This window comes from Lampetra fluviatilis, chromosome 3 (assembly GCF_964198595.1).
Source record: "Lampetra fluviatilis chromosome 3, kcLamFluv1.1, whole genome shotgun sequence".
NCBI lineage: Eukaryota > Metazoa > Chordata > Hyperoartia > Petromyzontiformes > Petromyzontidae > Lampetra > Lampetra fluviatilis.
This window is the reverse complement of record NC_136277.1, coordinates 23,027,821-23,049,924: the sequence shown is the minus strand read 5'-3', so window position 1 is coordinate 23,049,924 and position 22,104 is coordinate 23,027,821. Positions and strand designations below refer to the sequence as shown.

General features: G+C 49.7%; 1 protein-coding gene across 1 annotated transcript; it reads right to left on the bottom strand.

Annotated features, from left to right (window-relative positions):
• Window positions 1-1,911: 1,911 nt before the first annotated feature.
• Window positions 1,912-7,667, bottom strand: NIM1K (NIM1 serine/threonine protein kinase). Its single transcript, XM_078879282.1, has 4 exons — window positions 7,475-7,667; window positions 5,277-5,545; window positions 4,345-4,513; window positions 1,912-3,576 (listed from the first exon to the last, which is right to left on the bottom strand). Exons 1-4 carry the CDS (start codon window positions 7,632-7,634, stop codon window positions 2,417-2,419), a joined length of 1,758 nt encoding a protein of 585 aa, XP_078735408.1. The 5' UTR covers window positions 7,635-7,667; the 3' UTR covers window positions 1,912-2,416.
• Between the last annotated feature and the right edge of the window lie 14,437 nt (window positions 7,668-22,104).

Genomic DNA, 22,104 nt, shown 5'->3' with positions numbered 1-22,104 from the left:
GTTAAAACATCAGGTGATTGTTATCGCCTATTTTAGGCCGAAGTGGACAAGCACTTCCTCGTTTGGCTGATAAACGGTTGCCTTTAGCCATCAGTAGACATTCCACATTGCTATGGTGGGAGTCAATCTCCCTTGAGGACAACCACTGTTGATTTCCCACATTGGGATGGTGGTTGCCTAATTGTGAATCAAGTGTTATGAGCACGACTAAATCATAACCATAAATAGATGACGATATTCATGACGTTATAAATGCTGCATTGTAAAATGTATATTTAACATATAATCTCTTGACTTAAAGCTTTCGTGACTGCAGGAATTCATATTCTTTGGGTCTATCGGTAAAGACACGTAGATAGAACGAATGATAAAAATAATAACAATATCACGACGTTTCGATCGCAACGCAAGCAATCGTCATCAGGTGAAAAAATAGCGGGAGAGCTGCTGAGAATGTGGTGGGAGCCCTAGTAAGGCAGGGAGTTATAAAGGTTTGAGATGGGTGTAGCCCAAGGGTCAGTGGGCGGGGCTAGAGATTAAATTTGCATGTAAATGTAAGATCGGAGAAATCTTGACATGAAGCTGTGGGTGTGGCCATTGTATTGTGAGAGATTAGCATGCCAATGTAAGAGATTTGCTTGTAAATGTAAGCTTTGAGAGCTCGGCAAGAGCCATCGCCACATGGAGGTGGAAAAGGATGGCAAGCCGCCATTTACTAATACATACAGCTAACGGTGGCTGTGTTAGTGAATGTAACTCGGAGAGTTAAAAAGAACTGCTAACATAGGGAGGGAACATCATGGTTAATGTCCTTATAATCATTCCGAACTTACATTTACAATAAAATATCTTACATTGACATGCTAATCTCTCACAATACAATGGCCACCCCCACAGCTTCGTTTGTCAAAATTTCTCTGATCTAACATTTACATGCAAATCAAATTTTATCTGGGGCCGTCCATAAATGACGTCACGCGATTTTGGACGATTTTTGCCCCCCCCCCCCCCATCGTCACACGACGTCACAAAAAGTCAGACCCCCCCCTCAAATATGACGTCACAAAGCTGCCCTCCCCCCCCCAAAATAAAACATGCTTCAAATCGCTTTAAACTATTGTCATTGTAGTGCGTATTTAATGTGCCGCTGCACTCTGTTGTAGGAGAAAATATTTATTAAAAAGTCTACTTCATTAAGTAGAACGTGTTGTCTATATTTATTTAAAGTTGCGCATTTAGATGCGACTTCACATTTCTCAACCCCCCTCCCTCGTCACACATCGTCACAAATGTCTGACCCCCCCCCCTAGGTGCGTGACGTCATATATGGACGGCCCCTCTCTAGCCCCGCCCACTGACACCCATCTCAAACCTTTAACTCCCTGCCTTAGCAGTGCTCCCACCATATATTCTCAGCAGCTCTCCCGCTATATTTTCACCTGGTGACGATTGCATGTGTTGCGATCGAAACGTCGTGATATTATTTTTATTATTTCTTCTATCTACATGGCTTTACCCAAAGAATATATAATCTCTTGTAATAACTCGGTGGAAGCCTGTCCTACAAATGGGGTGATTCTTCCCCATTAGATCCACCCCTCTCCCAGCCCTGCTCCTTTCGTGTTTCCCCCACCCCATTTGGTCCAACCCCTGTGCTAGTCTGGCCCCCTGTGCTGCTGATGCTACTACTCACCAAATACCACTCACCTGAGCCTCGTTAAACACCACACGACTAAACGCGCTCCACTCACAACAGTCCCCACTCAACACTCACCTAAGACGGCTAGCAGTCCATGATACTGGACACCCTTCCACACCTACAGTCACTCGCCGAACACATTCGCTCCTCACCTACAACTGACGCATTTAATGTTGCAATTAGTGGGCAGCCATGTTTTTTTTTACCGAGGTCAAAAAAGGTTGCATATATTAGAAATGCAATCCAATAAGTCTCTGAATTCTAACAGAATAAGTCCTCACTTGACCCCGAACAATGAAGACTGCTCCTGTAAATGCTGTTACAAGCAAAGTTGTGTACTTGGACAACAATTGACAAGTATTGATGTATATAGCAACGTATAATCTCTTTAGTAGCAATGTCTGCCCTAGTGTTGCTCTGGTCCAAGTGCTTGACTCACAATCGGCAGGTCACAAAATATAATTCTGGTCAGAGATCTCGACCCATTGTGTCACCACCACCGCCAGCAGTAGCAGAATCATCATCGGTACCATCTTCAGTTGCAGCATCCTTTCATCATTTTCAAAATGACCACAACCACTACTAGCAACATCCTCAATGAGTAAAACGATTCCACTTCCATTCACGATTTAAACCCGGAGCCCTTTCCAACTCGCAGCTGTGCCACCCAGGCTCTCCTCCATCTCCTCTCCATCTCGCCATTACCCCCCCCCCGCACTACAAAATAGCGCACAGTTTTGACCGCTGGGCTACGGCCACGCGGTCACGGGTGTCGCGGTAAAGCCGCCGTCCCCCGGCCCTCGCTGCTGCCAACGCGATCCCTGCCGCCATCGCCACCCCGCCGGCCACGCCACCGCCTGCCGCCCCGTCGCCGCCAATGCCGTTGGGCAAGGTCCGGCGGCTTTCCTCGGCGAGGACGGGGAACACCGGGCCCTCGGGGCGACGGCGGCGCTGCACGCGGTGCAGCACGATGCGGTACGTCCCCGTCACGCAGCTGCGGGCGTCGCCATCATCGCCGTTATTCCTCACGACGTCGCTCGTTATCCCCAGCTCTTCGAGCAGCTCACGCACCTCGAGCAGCTCCTCCGTGAGGAGAGAACAGGAGGGCGGCAGAGAGGAGGATGAGGGGGAAGGCACGGTTCTTTCGGAGCCTGCCGTGACCCCCAGTCTTGTTTCTGTAGCCACTGTGTCAGTGGTAGGCGTTGGTGCCGCCACTCCTGAGTCTGTCACGGCCGCCTCTCTGGTAGTCATTTGTGCCGCTCCTCTCGTGTCTGTCGCGATGACTGCAGCTCTCACAGTGTCTTTTGTGTCTGGACCTTCAGCGGCCATTACTCCTCTCTGTCTTGTATCTCCAGGCATTACTAACGTCCTCCTAACTTCTGTTTTGGCCGCCCTTTTACCGGTCATTACTGCTGCTCCCCTTGCATCGTCAACCATCGTTGCCGCCACCCTAGAGTCGTCCGCCATTACTTCCACGGCTCGATGATCTTCTGCCACCCTCTCAGCATCCACTGAGACCACCTCTTCAGTAGCCATTGCTGCCGCCCCCCTTATGCATTCCGGGTCCTCCTGTAAGAGGTATCTGGGCCCCAGTGGGTAAGGCGGGTAGGGCTCGGGGGCGTGGACGCCCCGAAGCCATTCACTGCGTAGGATCTGGGCGGCCGTGGGCCTCTCATCCGGCAAGGGCCTCAAGATGGTGGTGATGAGGTTGCAGCAGGAGGCAGGCACCCGCAGGGGCACGGAGAAGCAGCCGTCGAGAATACTGAGCTTAAGTTTCCCGACCGTGTCGGCGCGGAACGGGAGAGTCCCGGACGCGATGAAGAAGAGGAGGACGCCCAATGCCCACACGTCCACCTGGGGGCCGAGGTAACTTTGGTCTACAGAGCATGGGAGAGCGAAGCGATTAGTGGCGCACGCGTGAGTGTGCGCGCGCTCGCGTCTTTTGTACGAGTGTGTGTGTACGGAGCGGTAAAACAGTTTGATTCTACACGGCTAACAGTGGCGATTATCTGAAGCAGTCCTAGGTCGACTCAGCCTTAAATGAGTACAAGCAAGCCTCGACTTACGAACATACTTTGTTCCTGACACCCGTTCATAAGTCGAACGGTTCGTAAGTCAGAACACAATGCCCATACGGTCAATATAATGAAATGTGTTTAAGGTTGAACAAAAATGGGAAGCATGTAATAAATACTGTTTTGTACATAAACATTTTCACTTACCTTGAGTCCTGATGCTGGCTTGCTTGTTGGAAGGGAAGCAACCACAATTGCACACACACACAGGTACTCACACCAACGACAACGATCCCTCATATAGCCTTAACAGACTGTTGGGGCAAGTGCTGTTAGCGAATAGCACCTATGAAGGCCGGCACGGCACACGAGGGAGTGGGTGGCCAGCACCATGCCTGACTGCCTTTGTCTCCCCAGTGGCGATGCTTTTACACACTGCACCAGGTACTCATCTAGAGGAGGCCCAGGACCCATTCAAATAACAGTCACTTAGTGTTGGTGGCCGTGAGCGGGAATCGAACTCAGGTCGCTGGTAGCGCTAACTCCTACGCTGCCCACTCCCCACTCCGACACACAAACCCACAGTCACACAAACCCAGAGTCACACAGGGTGCTGAACTCTTCACAAACCTCGGAAGAGCTCGGGGGCGGCGTACGGAGGGGACCCGCAGAAGGTGCTGAGCCTCTCATTGGGGGTGACCGTGGTGCTGAAGCCAAAGTCTCCCACCTTGACCCAGCAGTTGCCAGCGTAGAACACGTTCTCAGCCTTCAGGTCCCTGTGCACCACCCCACACTCGTGCTGCACAAACACACACACACAGGGCGGGGGGGCAAGGGTTGTTAGCAAGCGCCTATTGAAGCCGGCTGGCTGTACTGTGTGTGTATAAGAAATTATTTTGTTACAAGGTGAAACAAAGGATGTCTGGAAAGCGCCCACACATCTGGGTGTAGACCCCAGTCAGCGTGAGAGACCGACAATCCATCATACAAGAGAAAAATGTGTTTCCAAGCAATTCCAGTGATGTCACATCATGCACTCAATTGCCTTCCTCTCTCAAAAAATTAGTTTCGGGGGTCATTTCAGCCCCGTACTTTACCTGCTCTAGCTCGCAATATACACACTCACGGATAAACATGGACGAAACGAGTTTATCTGGACGTGAGCAAGAGTATTTTAATGGCCAAAGCTGCTCGATTACGTTATTGAATGATCAGGTTACCAGCTGGGTGGGTGGTTACTTGACGGAGTACCTCCATGAGGAAATGGACAACTATATGGATTTAGCATGCTGAAGCGATTAGAGGCATCTCGTGATTGGGCGATGCTAGACCAAGCCAGTATGAGAAGGCAGCCAAACCTAGTGGTTATGTTCACATATCGTACCAGGCACTCATTTGAGGCTGAGTCGACCAAGGGAAGACCCAAGCCGGTCTCAGATAATCACCACCGGTGTTGGCCGTGAGCGAGAATCGAACTCGGATCTCCTGGTTCGTAGCGCAGCGCGCTCACCACGACACTAGCGCTCCCCGCCACGATCACCGTCACCCCCTCCCCTCCTCACCATGTGCTTGACGGCGGCCGCGATTTGGGCAAAGACGAGCTTGGCCTCGTCGTGCGGCAGCGCCCCCACGGTGGAGACGCGCGTGAAGAGCTCCCCGCCCGGCGCGTACTCCATGACGAGGTGCAGGCGCGACGGGGTGTCCACCACCTCGTAGAGGCGCACCACGTTGGGGTGGCGCAGCAGCTCCATGGCCAGGATCTCGCACGACAGGAGGCGCAGCGTGCGCTCGTCCATGCGCGACTTGTCCAGGAGTTTGATGGCGACTTTCTCTGCGCGCGCGCGAGTCAGAGTGAAAGTGAGAGAGCGGTGGTGGAGCATTTAGCGCGTTGCGCTACCAACCCGGCAAACCCAGTTCGATTCCCGCTCACGGCCATCAACACCAGCGATGATTGTCTGAACCGGTTCTGGGGCTCCTCTAGGTCGACTCAGCCTCAAGTGAGTACCTGGCGAGGTGTGTAAACATCGCTGTTGGGGAAAGAAAGACGGCCGGGCGTGGTGTTGGACACCCACCCCCTCGTCTGGCGTGCCGACCTTCATCGGTGCTCGCATTTGCCCCAAGTCCGTTAAGGCTATACGGCAGGGACGTGCGGTCAGGGGAGGCAGGGGAGGCAGAGCCTCACCTGTCATACTCCAATAAAAATAGCTGTTACGAAAAGTAAAAAAAAGAACAATCAATTATTTGTGTTAAAAATGTCATTTCTGTACGATTCCAATGATTTTTATAGTCAAAATCGCCAAATTTGCGGAGCTCCGCTGCAAGTACAGGAAGAGACGAGAGGTGAGGCAGCGACGAGCTCAGCCTCCCCTCTGATTGCGCAACCCCTCAGTAACTGGGTGGAGCGCGGGCAATAAGCGCGTGCCTGTTACTATCTCAGTATGTCACCAATGTAATGTTTGTAGACCCCTTCATTTCACGTCAGGCAGCAGAGACTGAGCCTCCAAGCTGCCCTGTAACATCGACTCCACTGCGAGCAAGGGACTCGTTTTACCCGTAAACCCGGCCCCCTGCGCGTGAACATCTTGTGCGCAAACTGCCCGCGAGTCGTCTTGGACAAATAGGCGGGTGAAGAGCACCCAATCTGAGCACCGCGTGGTGAAAGCGCCGCGCATGTACACACAAGGAGGAACTGATCTTGCGTGTGCACACACATTCCGTAACGCTTTCCGACATGGGGGGGAAGTGTCTTTGATGAGCGATGATGCGACGTTTTCAATATGCACTATGTGACGTGACGTCACAAACAATGGCGTCATCGCTAGGGGATGGAGGGGGGACGCTTCCTTTTAGCGCTTGGTTTTGTAAATTATTTGATCAACGTCTGCGGTTCCCGATAGCGCCAGCCTCGGAACAGCAACACGACGTTGCGCTAGAAGTTCCTTTCATCTTGAAAGTTACAGTATTCAAAAGTAAAAAAAACGAAGTACAGCATTTACGTTTCCCCCTTTACGTCGTTTCGCAAATACGTCGCCACTTTAGTATTATTACCACTGCCTGATTTGCGTCGCTTCAACCCCACACTTATGTCGCTGGCAGCATCGTCCATCCTTTTTTTTTGTATCTGTGGCCTTGGCCATCACCTCCACCGACCCTGTAAATTGCTTTAATTCACATCGTTTCGATATTCGTCGTCACACATTTGCCGGACTGCATCCCCAACGTAAACCAGGGTATTACCGTACCTCCATGCACGAGAATAATGATAACAATAATAATCTTGATTTGTCCAAGAAAGCCACACCTTAAGTTGGCCAGGCTAAATAATAATAAATAATATTCCATGGTTGGCCACGATAACGGCAATGAAATTGAAACGCGAAGCAATCAACTAACTGATGCTCTGAACACAGAGACTATGTCTCTGAAGAGCGGGGGGGGGGGGGGGGTAAGAAAGAGGGGAAAAGGAGGAGGGAGAGATTTGAATAAAATCGTGAGAAGAAGATTGGGGTCAGAAGTACTGAGTGAGAAATGTAGGGAGGTTGAGTATGACGGGTGGAGGAGGAGGTAGAGGAGGGAGGGGTGGGATGGGAGAGACCCAGGAGAGAGAAAATGAGGTTGAGCATTAGGTAGAGGAGCCAGAGTTGGTGGCGGGTAAGAAGAATGTGCCAAGCAAGTCGAGGTGGTGAATGGGATTGAGACAAATGATTCTGTCGGTGATATTTCTGCTACTGATGACGATGATGACAGTGCAGGCCCTTGCCTCGTGTGAGAAGGTGCACCCCCAGCTTGACCTGGGAGAAGTTGCCGGAGCCGATCTCTCCGCGGATGCGGTAGAAGCTGATCCTCTTCCCCAGCACCGACTCCCTCACCGCCACCTCATCCGTGCGCGCCTCCCACGTGAGCCTCTCAAACGGAGTCATGTGACCCCGCTGCCCCGTGACCCCTGCCAGACTCCACTCGTCTTTCCCCCACCCCCTGGCAACGAGACTCCTGCCACTGAAGACTAAGCTCTGTCCCCTGGTGACCAGGTGCCTCCCATAGGCATGACGGCTCTATGGCCAGAGCCCAGACAGAAGGCTAAGCACAGCAGCAGCAAATCCCCTAACGCCCTGGGGATGAGGCTCTGCTATCTGGATAAGAACGCTCTGCTTAGCAACTAGACTTCAGGCCATTGCTTCCTGCGTGGATTCCTTTCGCTTGTAAACTCCTGCACACACACGAAAACGCGTCATGACCATCATCAGCATTGAAAAAACACTATCGTCATTATCACCAGCATCTACAGCATTATTAAAATCACCTGCATATCATTATCATCAGCAGCAACTGCATCATCATCAGCAGCAGCTGCATCATATTACCGGCAGTGTTATCACCACTATTATAATTTCGTCACCATCAGCAATATAATCATTGTCATCATCAGTATATTAATTATATTAAGATTATACTTTTTAAAAAATGACTGTGTGTGAATTTGGATCTGTGTCTGGTTCTTTGAGCTGAGGGCATTCACAATGGCCCTGTAGAATCCTGCCTCATAGTCTGGCTCTACGCACCTTGGGCATAAACAGAGTAACCATCACTCGCTTGGGCTACTGCACAGGGCAATGTTAGGCACAACTGGGCTCTTTTTGAGCTTTAGCAAAATACTATTCAGAAACGTTTCACAAACTGAGTCCTTTTGCGAGCTCCTCTCTGGCACTTGGCCTGTATGGATGTATATTGAACTTCTTTCGCACCGAATGTAGCCAACCGCGCTAATCGGAGGCCCAGCGGTGGACAAGGCCTCCCGGAAGTGCGATCACCTCTTTCCGCAGAGGTTCACGGTTTGAACCTAGTGGCCACTCTGATTAATGCTGCGGGTGTATTCACCATGAGCGGACGTACAATCCTGTGATGTCTTTCGCAAGAGTAGGCCTTTTTGGAACGTCACTGCCAGGCACCGTTTCTCTGTGGAAGCCCCCAGTATCTGGAACGCCGTCATGCATCACATTCGCAGCATTCAACCCACACCATATCTGTCAACCCATACGGTTTACCACGTATTCTTGTGCAGGGAAATTTCGTTTTCAGGTCCATACGGCGTACAGCCGTTTCAATACGGGCAAAAAAAAGTGTCTATTTATTTGTGTTTCTCCCTATTGTTAGGATTTTGTACGATGAACGTTGAGATTTGTAAGGGCACGGGGTGACCAATGAGGTCTGTAATAAGGTCGGGCACTGATAAGGGTTGACAGGTATGCTACACCTACTCTTAAAAGCCCACCTCTTTCTTAAAGGCCCCCACTTCTTTCGCCTGACTTTCCAGTAACACCGAGTTTGGCTCCGCGTCCCGGAGTCACGGTCATCTATGTCCGTGACACATTGTGCGCGCTATAAATTGCATTTAAAAAAAATTGTGAAGGGGACAATTTTTGAAAAATGTAATTGGAGAAAATAAAAGCTATGATTTTGTCACAGACATCATGGTGGTCATGAGAATCGTGAATTTGAAGGAAGTCTAAAGTAAGATGTAGGAGATGGCTGTTGACACAGATGATACTGTCCACTTGCAGAGCTGGACTGGTTAACAAACTGGCCATGGCAACCACGAGCAATCCGGCCCGAGATACATGGGCGGATACACACTGAGATACACATACAGACACTGAGACACAAATATACACACACACGAACACAAATATACATACAGACTAACATAAATAAATGCAGCTAGTCATACCCCGATTTACGTCTCCCCCTTTTTCATCCTTTCGCAAATACGTCGTCACTCTATTAACACCACGACCTGATTTGCGTCGCCTCAAGCCACACTTAAATCGCTGACAGCATCGTCCGTCCTTTCTCATATCCGTCGCCTCAGCCTTCGACTTCACCTCCCTTGTAAATTGCTTTGATTTACGTCGCTTCGATATTCGTCGTCACATTTCAGGAGCACATAATAACAGAGCTACATATAGAGAAAGAGACACGGAGATACAGGACACACAAAGACAAAGATCCCCCGTATAACCGTTTAACAGACTATTGAGCCAAGTGTTGTTAGCGAGTACTGATGAAACCTGGTACAGCGCAAAAGGTGGCCGGCACCACGCCCGGCCGCCTTTGTTTCCCCAGTAGAGATCATTTTTACACACCGCACCAGGCACTCATTTGAGGCTGAGTCGACCTAGGAGAGGCCCGCGACCGGTTCAGATAATGGTCACTGGTGTTATTGGACGTGAGTGGGAATCGAACTCGAGTGGCTTAGTTCGTAGCGCAGCGCGCTAACCGCTACACTACCGCTCCCCACAGTACACGCACACACGGAGATGCGACCTCCTTATCTGTGACCTTTCCGTGAATGTTTGGGGTTATTCACGCACCCTGGCAGTGATTTGTACTGAACGTGACCGTGACCAAACCATGGCCTTAGCTTTTACAACTTGCACTGGACACTTGGTGGACATTGCGTCATCCGTTATTAAGCCACAATTTAAATACTGCCATTTATGGTGATACGTTATATAAGCGTTTCTAACGGACGTTAAATTAAATCGTAAGAGCAACCTTTACAGAAAATAATTTTAAATGATGCAATTGGTAAGGAGTGATGTATGAGTCAATGGAGAACTTAGTCGTTTAATTGGCTCCTTGTAATTGGCCGTACCCAATTAAAACAGCCCCAGGAGTGGTTAACAGTGAGGATTATGAATGTCTTGGGGTGACCTCTATGTAGCGTTAATCCTGTATATGTTAAAGTGAGCGTGTGTGTGTGTCTGAATGTATGTGTACGTTGATGTGTGGAGCACAAGGTGGTGCATCTGCGAGTCTTCCCAATCAGTCAACCCGTGGCACCTGAGTCTGTCCCGTGACCACCTCCTGTCAGCGAACCTTTGACACTTCACGTGGCCTAAAAGTACACCTCTCCTGGCACAAACGCCACCGCCGCTTCGTGGCCGTTATTGTTCGTGTGTGTAGTGTAGTGGTCGAAGCAGTGCGCTTCGAACCTGGCGACCTGAGTTCGATTCCCTGCCACGGTAAAAAAGTTATTATCTTAACCGGTTCTGGACCTCCCTTAGACTGACTCAGCCTTAAATGAGTATTCGGTGCAGTGTGTACATATCAGCACGAGGAAGACAAAAGCGGCCGGGCGTGGTGCCGAACAAACCACCCCTTTGTGCACCGTGCTGGAAAGCCTTCGTATGTGCTCGCGAACAGCACTTACCCCAACAACCTACAACAACCCCACCTTGGTCTGTGCATATCGCACCTCCGATTAGCACGGTTGGCCACCTACGGCGCGAAAAGAGTTCAACATACGTACAAATCAACTGTACGTGTGTGTGTGTGTCTGTAGATTTTAAAATTCCTTACACTTCTACAAGGGAGAAAAGATGGCATTCATGCAGAACCATCCTTGCTTGAACTCACAAACCTCTCATTGTGCCTGGCTACACGATGTTGAATTATTCTAAGCCAGCACCTTTCTCGGTACACAGAGGAGAGAGAACCTGCCATGTGGTCCAAGCAGTTGTGGTGAGGTCATGTAAGGCAACCTACACACATTCTCCAGCCTCAGCAGTTCGCTTTTGAGGTCATCCATGCTCCGATACTTTACTTGATCTCAGACTCCAGATATACTCCTTGCATCTCGTCTGCAGAGGGCAACATCAGCCAGCCACTCATACTTCTTCCATACTTTTAAGTCGCCACAACTTCTGCTGTTCAGTTTCTTTCTTGCCCGCCCGCTTTATGTTGCGTGGGGGTAGGGGTTCCCCTCCCCCAAGACCTCACAAATAAGCTCGGCTAATCCACAGATTTGATCTTGTATGTCGGGAGATCAGCGGTCGATTCATGGGCGTGGCAGGTTTTTCGGCAGATCGACAAACCCGCCACTGGGATTTTATCTGCCAGGGTCATCCGTTGACATTCATGAACATGGTCGGTGGGATCCCCTCCCAGACTCCACGTGTGTGTGTATGTTGACGTGTGCCGTGCCGGCCTCCATAGATGCTCGCTAACAGAACTTTCCCTAAAAGTCTGTTTAGGCTATACGGGGGATCTTTGTCTTTGTGTTGACTCAACACTTAATGACCGTGTGCTGTGTGTACGTGTTCACATAAGTTTGTGCATTCGTCTTTGTGTATCTGTGTATGTACGGTAGGTACATAGATACCGAATATACAAGCGTGTGCACGTATACCTTATGTACGTGTCGTTGTTCGTGTGTGGTCTCGGATATTCTACCACCCTGCTCCCACATTATGCCCACCTGTTTCATGTATCCATAGAACGGCTCTGTTGAGCACTCGAACACTATCCCATCCACTGGCTCTGATTGATCTCGCCCCTCTGAAGACTCATTCTCAAACCCCCACGTCCCTGCTGGTTCAACCCTGCCTTCCCCAAATTGAGTCATTGGAAAGCCTCTGACACAAATCCAGTTTGGAAGTTCAATACTAGATCTGAAAGGCTCTTATCAAATCTCATTAGTCAATTAGAGTTAAACTCAAACACGATGGCATGATGCACTGGTAACCAAAAACGACTCTTTCAGCACCACATTATCACCTATATCTCATCCACCCAGCTATCTCCATGAACCCGTCCATAATACCAATAAAATCAGAAGCGGTGTTCCGGGTTCTGATTCTGCTTCTCCTATTTTATGTCTGCCTCCTGTCTCCCCCCACCACCCCCACCAAGGGTGGCACAGTCGGGTTTTTTACAATCTGGGTTTAATTGTATTAAAGAAAAAACCCGATGCCTGCCGCTGGAAAAATCGGGTTTTTTCCACCCATGACTTCCACTCGACATGCCCCAACATGTCAACTTCCACAACATCATTGCCATTATCTCCCACTTAAAGCAATATTCTTCCACCCTTGATCTCCTGTCCACTAAATGCTTCCCTTACTACATGGCCACCCTTCCCACCGTACATCACAGACTTTGTCGATACCTTAATCTCCTCTGGGGATGTTCTCCCCTTGGCTCTCAAGACCTGCTACTGTCATTCTAATCCTGAAAATAAAATCCTCACCGGATCCAAACCTCTGTCTGAATTTCCCCCCGAATCTTTACCTGCCACTGCCTTGTAGAATACAGCGAGGGTGTTATATTGTATTCCTTTACAAATATCTCCACGGTCTTAACGGCCCAGCCCAATCTGATGTCTGCCAAGACCATTCTACAAAGACTGCCCTTCAGTGTATGATGAGTGATCTACTCTCTTGTGACCATGGAGTTCTCTCCCTTCTCAACTACTGCTTTTGACACCATCGACAACTCCATACCTCTTGAGCACCTCCCTAGCTATGTGCGTGTCTCCAGCAGGCACACTTCTCCCCTGGTTCTGCTCTCATCTCTTAAAACTGTGCTTTCATACATGGACTATTTGCTTCTCAGAAATCGTTATTAAGTTTCGATGTAAAGCTTTCGTGACTGCAAGGATTCATCTTCTTGATTCTTTCGGTAAAGTCACGTAGAAGGGAAATAATAAAATAATAAAAATAAAACATAATAAAATACAATTCTCACGACGTTTCGGCCACAACGCAAGCAGCCGTCCTCAGGTGAAGAACAGGTCTGTCGGAAAGACAGCTGTCTTTCCGACAGACCTGTTCTTCACCTGTCTTTCCGACAGACCTGTTCTTCACCTGAGGACGGCTGCTTGCGTTGTGGCCAAAACGTCGTGAGAATTATTTTATTACGTTTTATTTTGTATTATTTTATTATTTCCTTTCTACGTGACTTTACCGAAAGAACCAAGACGTTGTTAAGTTTTTCCACAAGATTCCCACCGTAGCTTTTCTCAATCCATCTCCTCCAACGTGGCAGTCATCCCCAGGTTCACACCAACCACGATTGCTATGCTGGTGACTCCTACTAAGTCTTCGTTTGCATCGATTACACAAACCCAATCCCATGGCCTGCTTTCACATCCGGCCTTGATAGTGGTCTGCAGCTAAACACTTCCAAAATTGAAGTCCTCACTGCAAGGACTTGCCAATGCCCTTACCTCTCCCATTTCAACTCACTCAACTCCACTTGTGTCAACCTCCACTCAGTGGAGAATATAATTTAATTATTTTATTTAATAAAAGTTACTTATAGTCTCGTTGTGAAGAATATAAGAATGTAACTTATATGGAGAACATGAGATGTTCGTCGTTGTGTTGTATATACTATTACGTCGAACTACGATCCATATTTAAAAAAGAAAGTTATTGCTTATAAAACTAAATCAGTTTACGAGCGTGAATTCAAGCAAGGCTGACTGCTGATGATACATCGTATGTTGAAACCGTCCAAGAGGGTGCATGTTTTGAGCCAGTGCTTCTGAAATAATACACTCCCAGAAGACCGTATTTCTAATGAGCTGCATAAAACATAATTTCAAAAAATTGAATTGTGGAGGGACAGATATGTGAAGGCGATGTATTAATTTTCCACTTATTATTTGGTTTTAAAGTCAACTCAACTGGGGGTCTCTCCCTCTCTGCTGCTGCTGGCTCCAGATTTCTAGACTTCTCTTCCTCTGGATGAAGCCTCCGCTGGAGGATTCTGCCCACCCCCATGCTCACGTCCAGGATCACAGGACCCCCCCTCCACCTCTGCCGTCTTAATCTCCCTTGTTCTAACCCGTCTCGACCTCACCACGGCGAGAATAGAAACATCTCTCAACACGATCCCAACTCCGCGTGAAGTCATGCGCCCTACGCGTGGCGAGCACACTGCGCACCGAACCCGGCGGACCCGGGTTCGACTCCCGCTCGCGGCCACCAACACCAGTGACGATTACCGGCCCTGGGCATCCCCTAGGTCGACTCAGCCTCAAAATGAGTACATCTGGTGCGGTGTGTGTAAACATCGACACTAATAATAATAATGCAATTTATAACGCGCCCAAATTTGCGGACCTGCCAGCCGCAACTCAGAGTCGCGGAGCCAAGCTCAGAGTCACTCAAAAGCACGTGGTTGCAGAGGTGAGTTTTTAAGTGTCTCTTGAAGGAGGCGATTGAGGTGATGCTGCGAATGTGCAGAGGGATGATGGCGCTCCAGACTGTTGCGGCAGCCACCGAGAAGCGGCGCACAGACGTGACCATCCTGGATCTTGGTATCAAGAGGAGGTCGTGAGTCACCCTGCGAAGGCATCTGCAGTGCGCTGCGCTGCAAGTCGTCAATAGTGAAGAGAGGTACGGGGTGCAGGCACATGTGGCAGAGGCAGGCGATCTTGCATGTGACCCTGCTGGCGATGTGTAGCCAGTGGAGGGCACGGAGACAGGCAAGTGAGTCGAGACGGGGATGAGTGCGGCCAATGGGGTAAGACAGGGTAAGACAAAGACGGCCGGGCGTGGTGTTGGCCACCCACCCCCTCGTGTGCCACAACGCCGGCCTTCATAGGCGCTGCTACTCGCTTACAGCACTTGCCCCAACAGTCTGTTCAGGCTATACGGGCGGATCTTTGTAGGTATAGCATGTGTACATACATGTGTATGGTGTGGGTATAGTATGTGTGTCTATGTGCACGTTGTATGTAGAGAGTGTGTGTGTGTGTGAAGTACGTGCATGCTGTATGTATACTGTGTGTATCATGTAGTGTACAGGATATACAATGTGGTATGTTGCAGGTTCAGTATTGTGTGTGGCAGGTCAGTCACGGGGTTTGACACTTTACCGGCAATTGACGAGCGGATCCTCGGGAGCTGTCGCTGCTGAACCACGGCCGTGACAGCAGCAGCTGTAGCAGCAGCAGTAGCAGCAGCTGTAGTGGGGGCAACAGCTGTAGCAGCAGCAGTACCAGCAGCAGTGGGGGCAACAGCTGTAGCAGCAGCAGCAGTAGTGGGGGCAGCAGCTGTAGCAGCTGTAGCAGCAACAGTAGTTGGGGCAACAGCTGTAGCAGCTGTAGCAGCAGCAGTAGTGGGGGCAGCAGCTATAGCAGCTGTAGCAGCAGCAGTAGTTGGGGCAGCAGTAGCAGCAGCAGTAGTGGGGGCAACAGCTGTAGCAGCTGTAGCAGCAGCAGTAGTTGGGGCAACAGCTGTAGCAGCTGTAGCAGCAGCAGTAGTGGGGGCAACAGCTGTAGCAGCTGTAGCAGCAGCAGTAGTGGGGGCAGCAGCTGTAGCAGCTGTAGCAGCAGCAGTAGTTGGGGCAGCAGTAGCAGCAGCAGTAGTGGGGGCAGCAGCTGTAGCAGCTGTAGCAGCAGCAGTAGTTGGGGCAACAGCTGTAGCAGCTGTAGCAGCAGCAGTAGTGGGGGCAACAGCTGTAGCAGCTGTAGCAGCAGCAGTAGTGGGGGCAGCAGCTGTAGCAGCTGTAGCAGCAGCAGTAGTGGGGGCAGCAGCTATAGCAGCTGTAGCAGCAGCAGTAGTTGGGGCAGCAGTAGCAGCAGCAGTAGTAGGGGCAACAGCTGTAGCAGCTGTAGCAGCAGCAGTAGTTGGGGCAACAGCTGTAGCAGCTGTAGCAGCAGCAGTAGTGGGGGCAACAGCTGTAGCAGCTGTAGCAGCAGCAGTAGTGGGGGCAGCAGCTGTAGCAGCTGTAGCAGCAGCAGTAGTTGGGGCAGCAGTAGCAGCAGCAGTAGTGGGGGCAGCAGCTGTAGCAGCTGTAGCAGCAGCAGTAGTTGGGGCAACAGCTGTAGCAGCTGTAGCAGCAGCAGTAGTGGGGGCAACAGCTGTAGCAGCTGTAGCAGCAGCAGTAGTGGGGGCAGCAGCTGTAGCAGCTGTAGCAGCAGCAGTAGTGGGGGCAGCAGCTGTAGCAGCTGTAGCAGCAGCAGTAGTTGGGGCAGCTGTAGCAGCAGCAGTAGTTGGGGCAACAGCTGTAGCAGCTGTAGCAGCAGCAGTAGTGGGGGCAGCAGCTGTAGCAGCTGTAGCAGCAGCAGCAGTAGTGGGGGCAGCAGCAGCTTGAATCATAACTCGGCTACAACTCACATCAGTCGCAGCAAATGGTCGCGCTAATCATGAACGGCAGCTCTGGGCGGCAGTCCGAGAAGTCGAGGGCAGTGTGACAGCAGCAGACGTAGCACGGTGATGCAGTGGTGTCACATAGCAGGGTCACTGAACAGCAGACGGAACAGCAGCAGCTGTAGCTGTAGCTGGAACAGCAGCAGCGTCTCTAACTGCAGCTGTAGCTGTCACCACCACAGCAGCAGCAGGCGACTCTACCAGCAGCTGTCACCACCATAGCAGCAGCAGCAGCGTCTCTACCTGCAGCTGTCACCACCACAGCAGCAGCAGCAGCAGCGTCTCTACCAGCAGCTGTCACCACCACAGCAGCAGCAGCAGCGTCTCTACCTGCAGCTGTCACCACCACAGCAGCAGCAGTAGCAGCGTCTCTACCAGCAGCTGTCACCACCACAGCAGCAGCAGCAGCGTCTCTACCAGCAGCTGTCACCACCACAGCAGCAGCGTCTCTACCAGCAGCTGTCACCACCACAGCAGCAGCAGCAGCGTCTCTACCAGCAGCTGTCACCACCACAGCAGCAGCAGCAGCAGCGTCTCTACCAGCAGCTGTCACCACCACAGCAGCAGCAGCAGCGTCTCTACCAGCAGCTGTCACCACCACAGCAGCAGCAGCAGCGTCTCTACCAGCAGCTGTCACCACCACAGCAGCAGCAGCAGCAGCGTCTCTACCTGCAGCTGTCACCACCACAGCAGCAGCAGCAGCGTCTCTACCAGCAGCTGTCACCACCACAGCAGCAGCAGCAGCGTCTCTACCAGCAGCTGTCACCACCACAGCAGCAGCAGCAGCGTCTCTACCTGCAGCTGTAGCAGCAGCAGCAGCGTCTCTACCTGCAGCTGTAGCAGCAGCAGCAGCGTCTCTACCTGCAGCTGTAGCAGCAGCAGCTGTAAGAGCGGCTGGAGGCGATGATCCCCCCGCCCCACGTGTCGGGGCAAGGGGGGGGGGGCAAAGGGGCGGGGCGAATCCTCGTCACGTGACCCAGCGCTCACCGTCGCCCACGGCAACGCCGCTGACCTCTTAACCCCGTGACGTCACGGTGGAGCGACGTCACCACCCGGTTGGACGCCATCTTGTGTAGGGGACTTGAGAGGCGCCATATTGCTCGGGGTGTACTGTACGTGTACAGTGCAGCAACGCGTTGTCTCTCCACTGCTGGATGAGGGATTTCCCCCACAATTTTGGAAGGGGTCGTGGGCATTGTTTTGGCCCGGGAGCTGTCACGCCGCTGACTTTATTTGGTTTACTTTGCTCTGATTTTGTACTTTTAGTTAGTTTCGTTTCGGTCACCCATGGCGCGCTCTTCACATTGAGTTCCCACATGGTTAAACAAATCAAACAAAACGGGATGCCCTGAAGGTGGCGAGTATTGTTGTACAATACAATGGGGTGTTGTTGCAGTGGCCCGTGCTGCCCGCCAGCCTATAACACCTGTTAATCACGGTGTCCACCCATCCATGCTCATCATTTACATCTCGGCACCCGAGATCCGATTGCGACCGGGCACGTGGTCCAAAGGAAGAACTACACGAGTAATTTAAATCTGCGTCCTTTTTAAACGTTTCCCAAATAAGGTTCAACGGGTAAAATGAACGTCTGTCCATCCGTCTGCTTGTTTTACTGGGACGCACGCGAAATAACTTGGATATATGGATGAATAGATCAATACAAACACAACTTGAAGGGAGAGTTGTGTTGCTATGTAATTGGTGCTTTCCACGATTGATGAAAACCGGTCAGGGGCCTTCCATAAATGACGTCACGCGATTTTGGACGATTTTGGACGATTTTTGACCCCCCCCCCTTTGTCACACGACGTCACAAAAAGTCAGACCCCCCCCCTAAAATATGACGTCACAATGCTCTGCCCCCCCCCCCCCAAATAAAACATACTTCAAATCGCTTTAAAATATTGTCATTGTAGTGCGTATTTAATGTGGCGCTGCACTCTGATGTTGTAGGAGAAAACATTAAAAAGTCGACTTAATTAAGTAGAACGTGTTGTCTAGATTGATTTAAAGTTGTGCATTTTGATGTGACGTCACGTTTCTCAACACCCCCCCCCCCTCGTCACACATCGTCACAAATATCTGACCCCCCCCCCCCAGGTGCGTGACGTCATTTATGGACGGCCCCTCACATTGATAATTAAAACGAAAGTGCGCACGTCAACTTCATATTAATGCGTTATTGTATTGGGGTACTACCTCATTACAGACCAATTCAAACCTCATTGGTCACCCCGTGCCCTTGCAAATCTCAAGTTCACCCTAAAAAGTCCCATCACAAGAGAGAAACACAAACAAACAGACAAACATTGTTTTTGTTTCGCGTATTGAAACGGCTGTTACGCCGTATGAACCTGAAAACTCAACTTTCCATGTACAAGAATACGGGGTAAACCGTATGGGTTGACAGGTATATACTAAATTTCGATTGAATGCTTTCGTGACTGCAGGGATTCATCTTCTTGGTTCTTTCGGTAACGTCACGTAGAATGGAAATAAAAAAATAAAAAAATTTAACATAATCAAATACAATTCTGACGACGTTTCGGGGAGACAGCGTCTGACGCTGTCTCCCCGACAGACCTGGTCTTCACCTGAGGACGGCTGCTTGCGTTGTGGCCGAAACGTCGTGAGAATTATTTTATAATGTTTTATTTTATTATTTTATTATTTCCATTCTACGTGACTTTTCCGAAAGAACCAAGAAGAGGTATGTACTACATTAATAAATCGATCAGGCGAGTGCCCCATTTGGAGTTAAATATATTCTGACTGCTCCAGTAAACATGGAACGTTCGACTCACGATGGCTCAACAGTTTCCAACCACGTGCTAACGATTGGGCCAACGGCATGTTAACTGGGTGACCACGTTCCCATAGTATGAAAGCCCATTGCTTATGTATTGTGATTGCATGTACAGTGAGGGAAAAAAGTATTTGATCCCCTGCTGATTTTGTACGTTTGCCCACTGACAAAGAAAAGATCATTCTATAATTTTAATGGTAGGGTTATTTGAACAGTGAGAGACAGAATAACAACAACAAAATCCAGAAAAACGCATGTCAAAAAGGTTATAAATTTTTCTTCTTGGTTCTTTCGGTAAAGTCACGTAGACTTTACCGAAATAATCAAGAAGATGAATCCCTGCAGTCACGAAAGCTTTAAATCGAAATGTTATAAATTGATTTGCATTTTAATGAGGGAAATAAGTATTTGACCCCTCTGCAAAACATGACTTAGTACTTGGTGGCAAAACCCTTGTTGGCAATCACAGAGGTCAGACGTTTCTTGTAGTTGGCCACCAGGTTTGCACACATCTCAGGAGGGATTTTGTCCCACTCCTCTTTGCAGACCGTATGTAGCCAATCCTAGGTGCGGGGGAACAAACTCAGCACACACAAAAAAAAACCATTTCTAAATAAGTTAGTTTTCAAATGACTCACCACTTTTAACTATGAGACAATTGAGTTAAATTCACCCTGGCCATTAAAGGTGTTTCTTTATTCGAGCATGTGAGAGCTCATCGATATAATTTCTTGGGGCTGACGTCCTTTATTTTTTTACCATGTTACAGCCGATTGAGATTCATTATCTTTTGGATTGACCTTATATAAAGTAAGAATCCATTGTCATTATCTTTTACTAAGTATAAGCAGACTATTCCTCCTACATGCATCTGTCCCTCAACATAAACAAAACTACACTATTTATTTTACCAGGTAAGGCCCATTGAGCTATACTGTATATCTCTTTTTCAGAAGCGACCTGGCCACACAAATGATAGCTGAACGAAGTGGCTTATCACGTGTAAATGTACAGCAGCCAAAGAATCTAAACTCATGTTGATTCTAAACGTGGAGGGAAAAAACGGAGGACCCGGAGAAAAAATAACGCGACCATTGGGAAAGAGACACCGCAAACTCCAAACATACATCAGGCGTCAGGGTTGGGATCGAACCCACTACTTCCTCGTACCAGGCGAGGTAGTTAACATCTCGCCACCATGGCGCCACATCTCGCCACCTGATAAGATAACATACAAATAAAATCTCATCATCGACACACAACACCATTGGGAGTACATAATTTCAGCAGCATATTGTGCGCTTGGTTTGTTACTTATACTGTATTCTCCACGACAACGCTAATGGTTCTGCCGTGTTGCCTATTCAGACGAGAAAGTCCCTTCCACATGGGGTGGTGGTGTGATGTTCACACCACGTGAAAATCACTTAGGTGGCGCAGCAAAGGATCAGATTTCACTTTCCACCGTTGTGATCCGAACTCAGGTGCCGGGTTCATCGTGTCTTTTGTGAATCACTGCACCGCAGTAACCCAACTAAATCACATTACACACCTATACACACACAGCAGAGACAAAGGTATCCCGTAGAGTTTTGAATCGACTGTAGGGGCAAGTTCTGTTAGCGAGTATCTGTGAAGGCTGACAAGACACACGAGGGGTGGGTGGCCAGCACCACTCCCGGCCGCCTTTGTCTCCCTTGTGGCGATGTTTACACATCGCACTAGGTACTCATTTGAGGCTGAGTCGACCTCCGGAAAGCCCATGACTGTCACTGGTGTTAGCTGTGAGCGGGAATCGAACTTGGGTTGCCGGATTTGTAGCACAGCGTGTTTACGACTATCCTACCGCTCCCCCGATATACTTTACACACCATCACATCCATGTTTACATGTGCATACATAGATACACTGTATATCCCGACACATACATAATGTATACAACTAAACACATACATGACCACATCAACCAATGTGTGCACACCCAATCTTTGTCAGATCTCAGAAACTAAGTTAAAGTAGATCTGATATCGCTTGGACGTGTGACCGACGGTGACTGAAACAGGTCGTTGTAGGCGGCTGCTGGGGAGCTACGTTAACAGCAGAGGGGAGTGCAGCAAGATGCATTGTTGTACAGCGCTATGGCTCCCATGATCATGCTCCCCCCCCCCACCACCACACCACCTTCGTGAATGCGCGCTGTCCAGCGTGCTGAAATAGATCAACAACAACAACCGCCGTCCACCACTATGTGGCGGTGATGTGACCATGGCGCTTGTGCCAGGCTAGGTGCACTTTGAGGCCACGTGAAGTGTCGAAGGCTCGCTGCTGCCAGGAAGGTCAAGGGACAGACCCAGGTGCCATGGATTGACTGACTGGGATGACTGGCAAATGCACTACACTATGCTCCCCAAATGTGCCAAAAGTGGTTGAATAACCCCCACGACCCACACTGCAGGGGATGCCCTCATCCAGCAGTGGTTGAACCAAATGTACATACACATACATGTACAAACATACACGCAAATAAAATCCCTCCACTACATATAGGTATGATATGAAGATGTAAGTAGAGTACTGTTCCCGCATATATTTATTTTACCATTGATTTTTCTTGCCACACATCTTCGATTAAGATTGGTG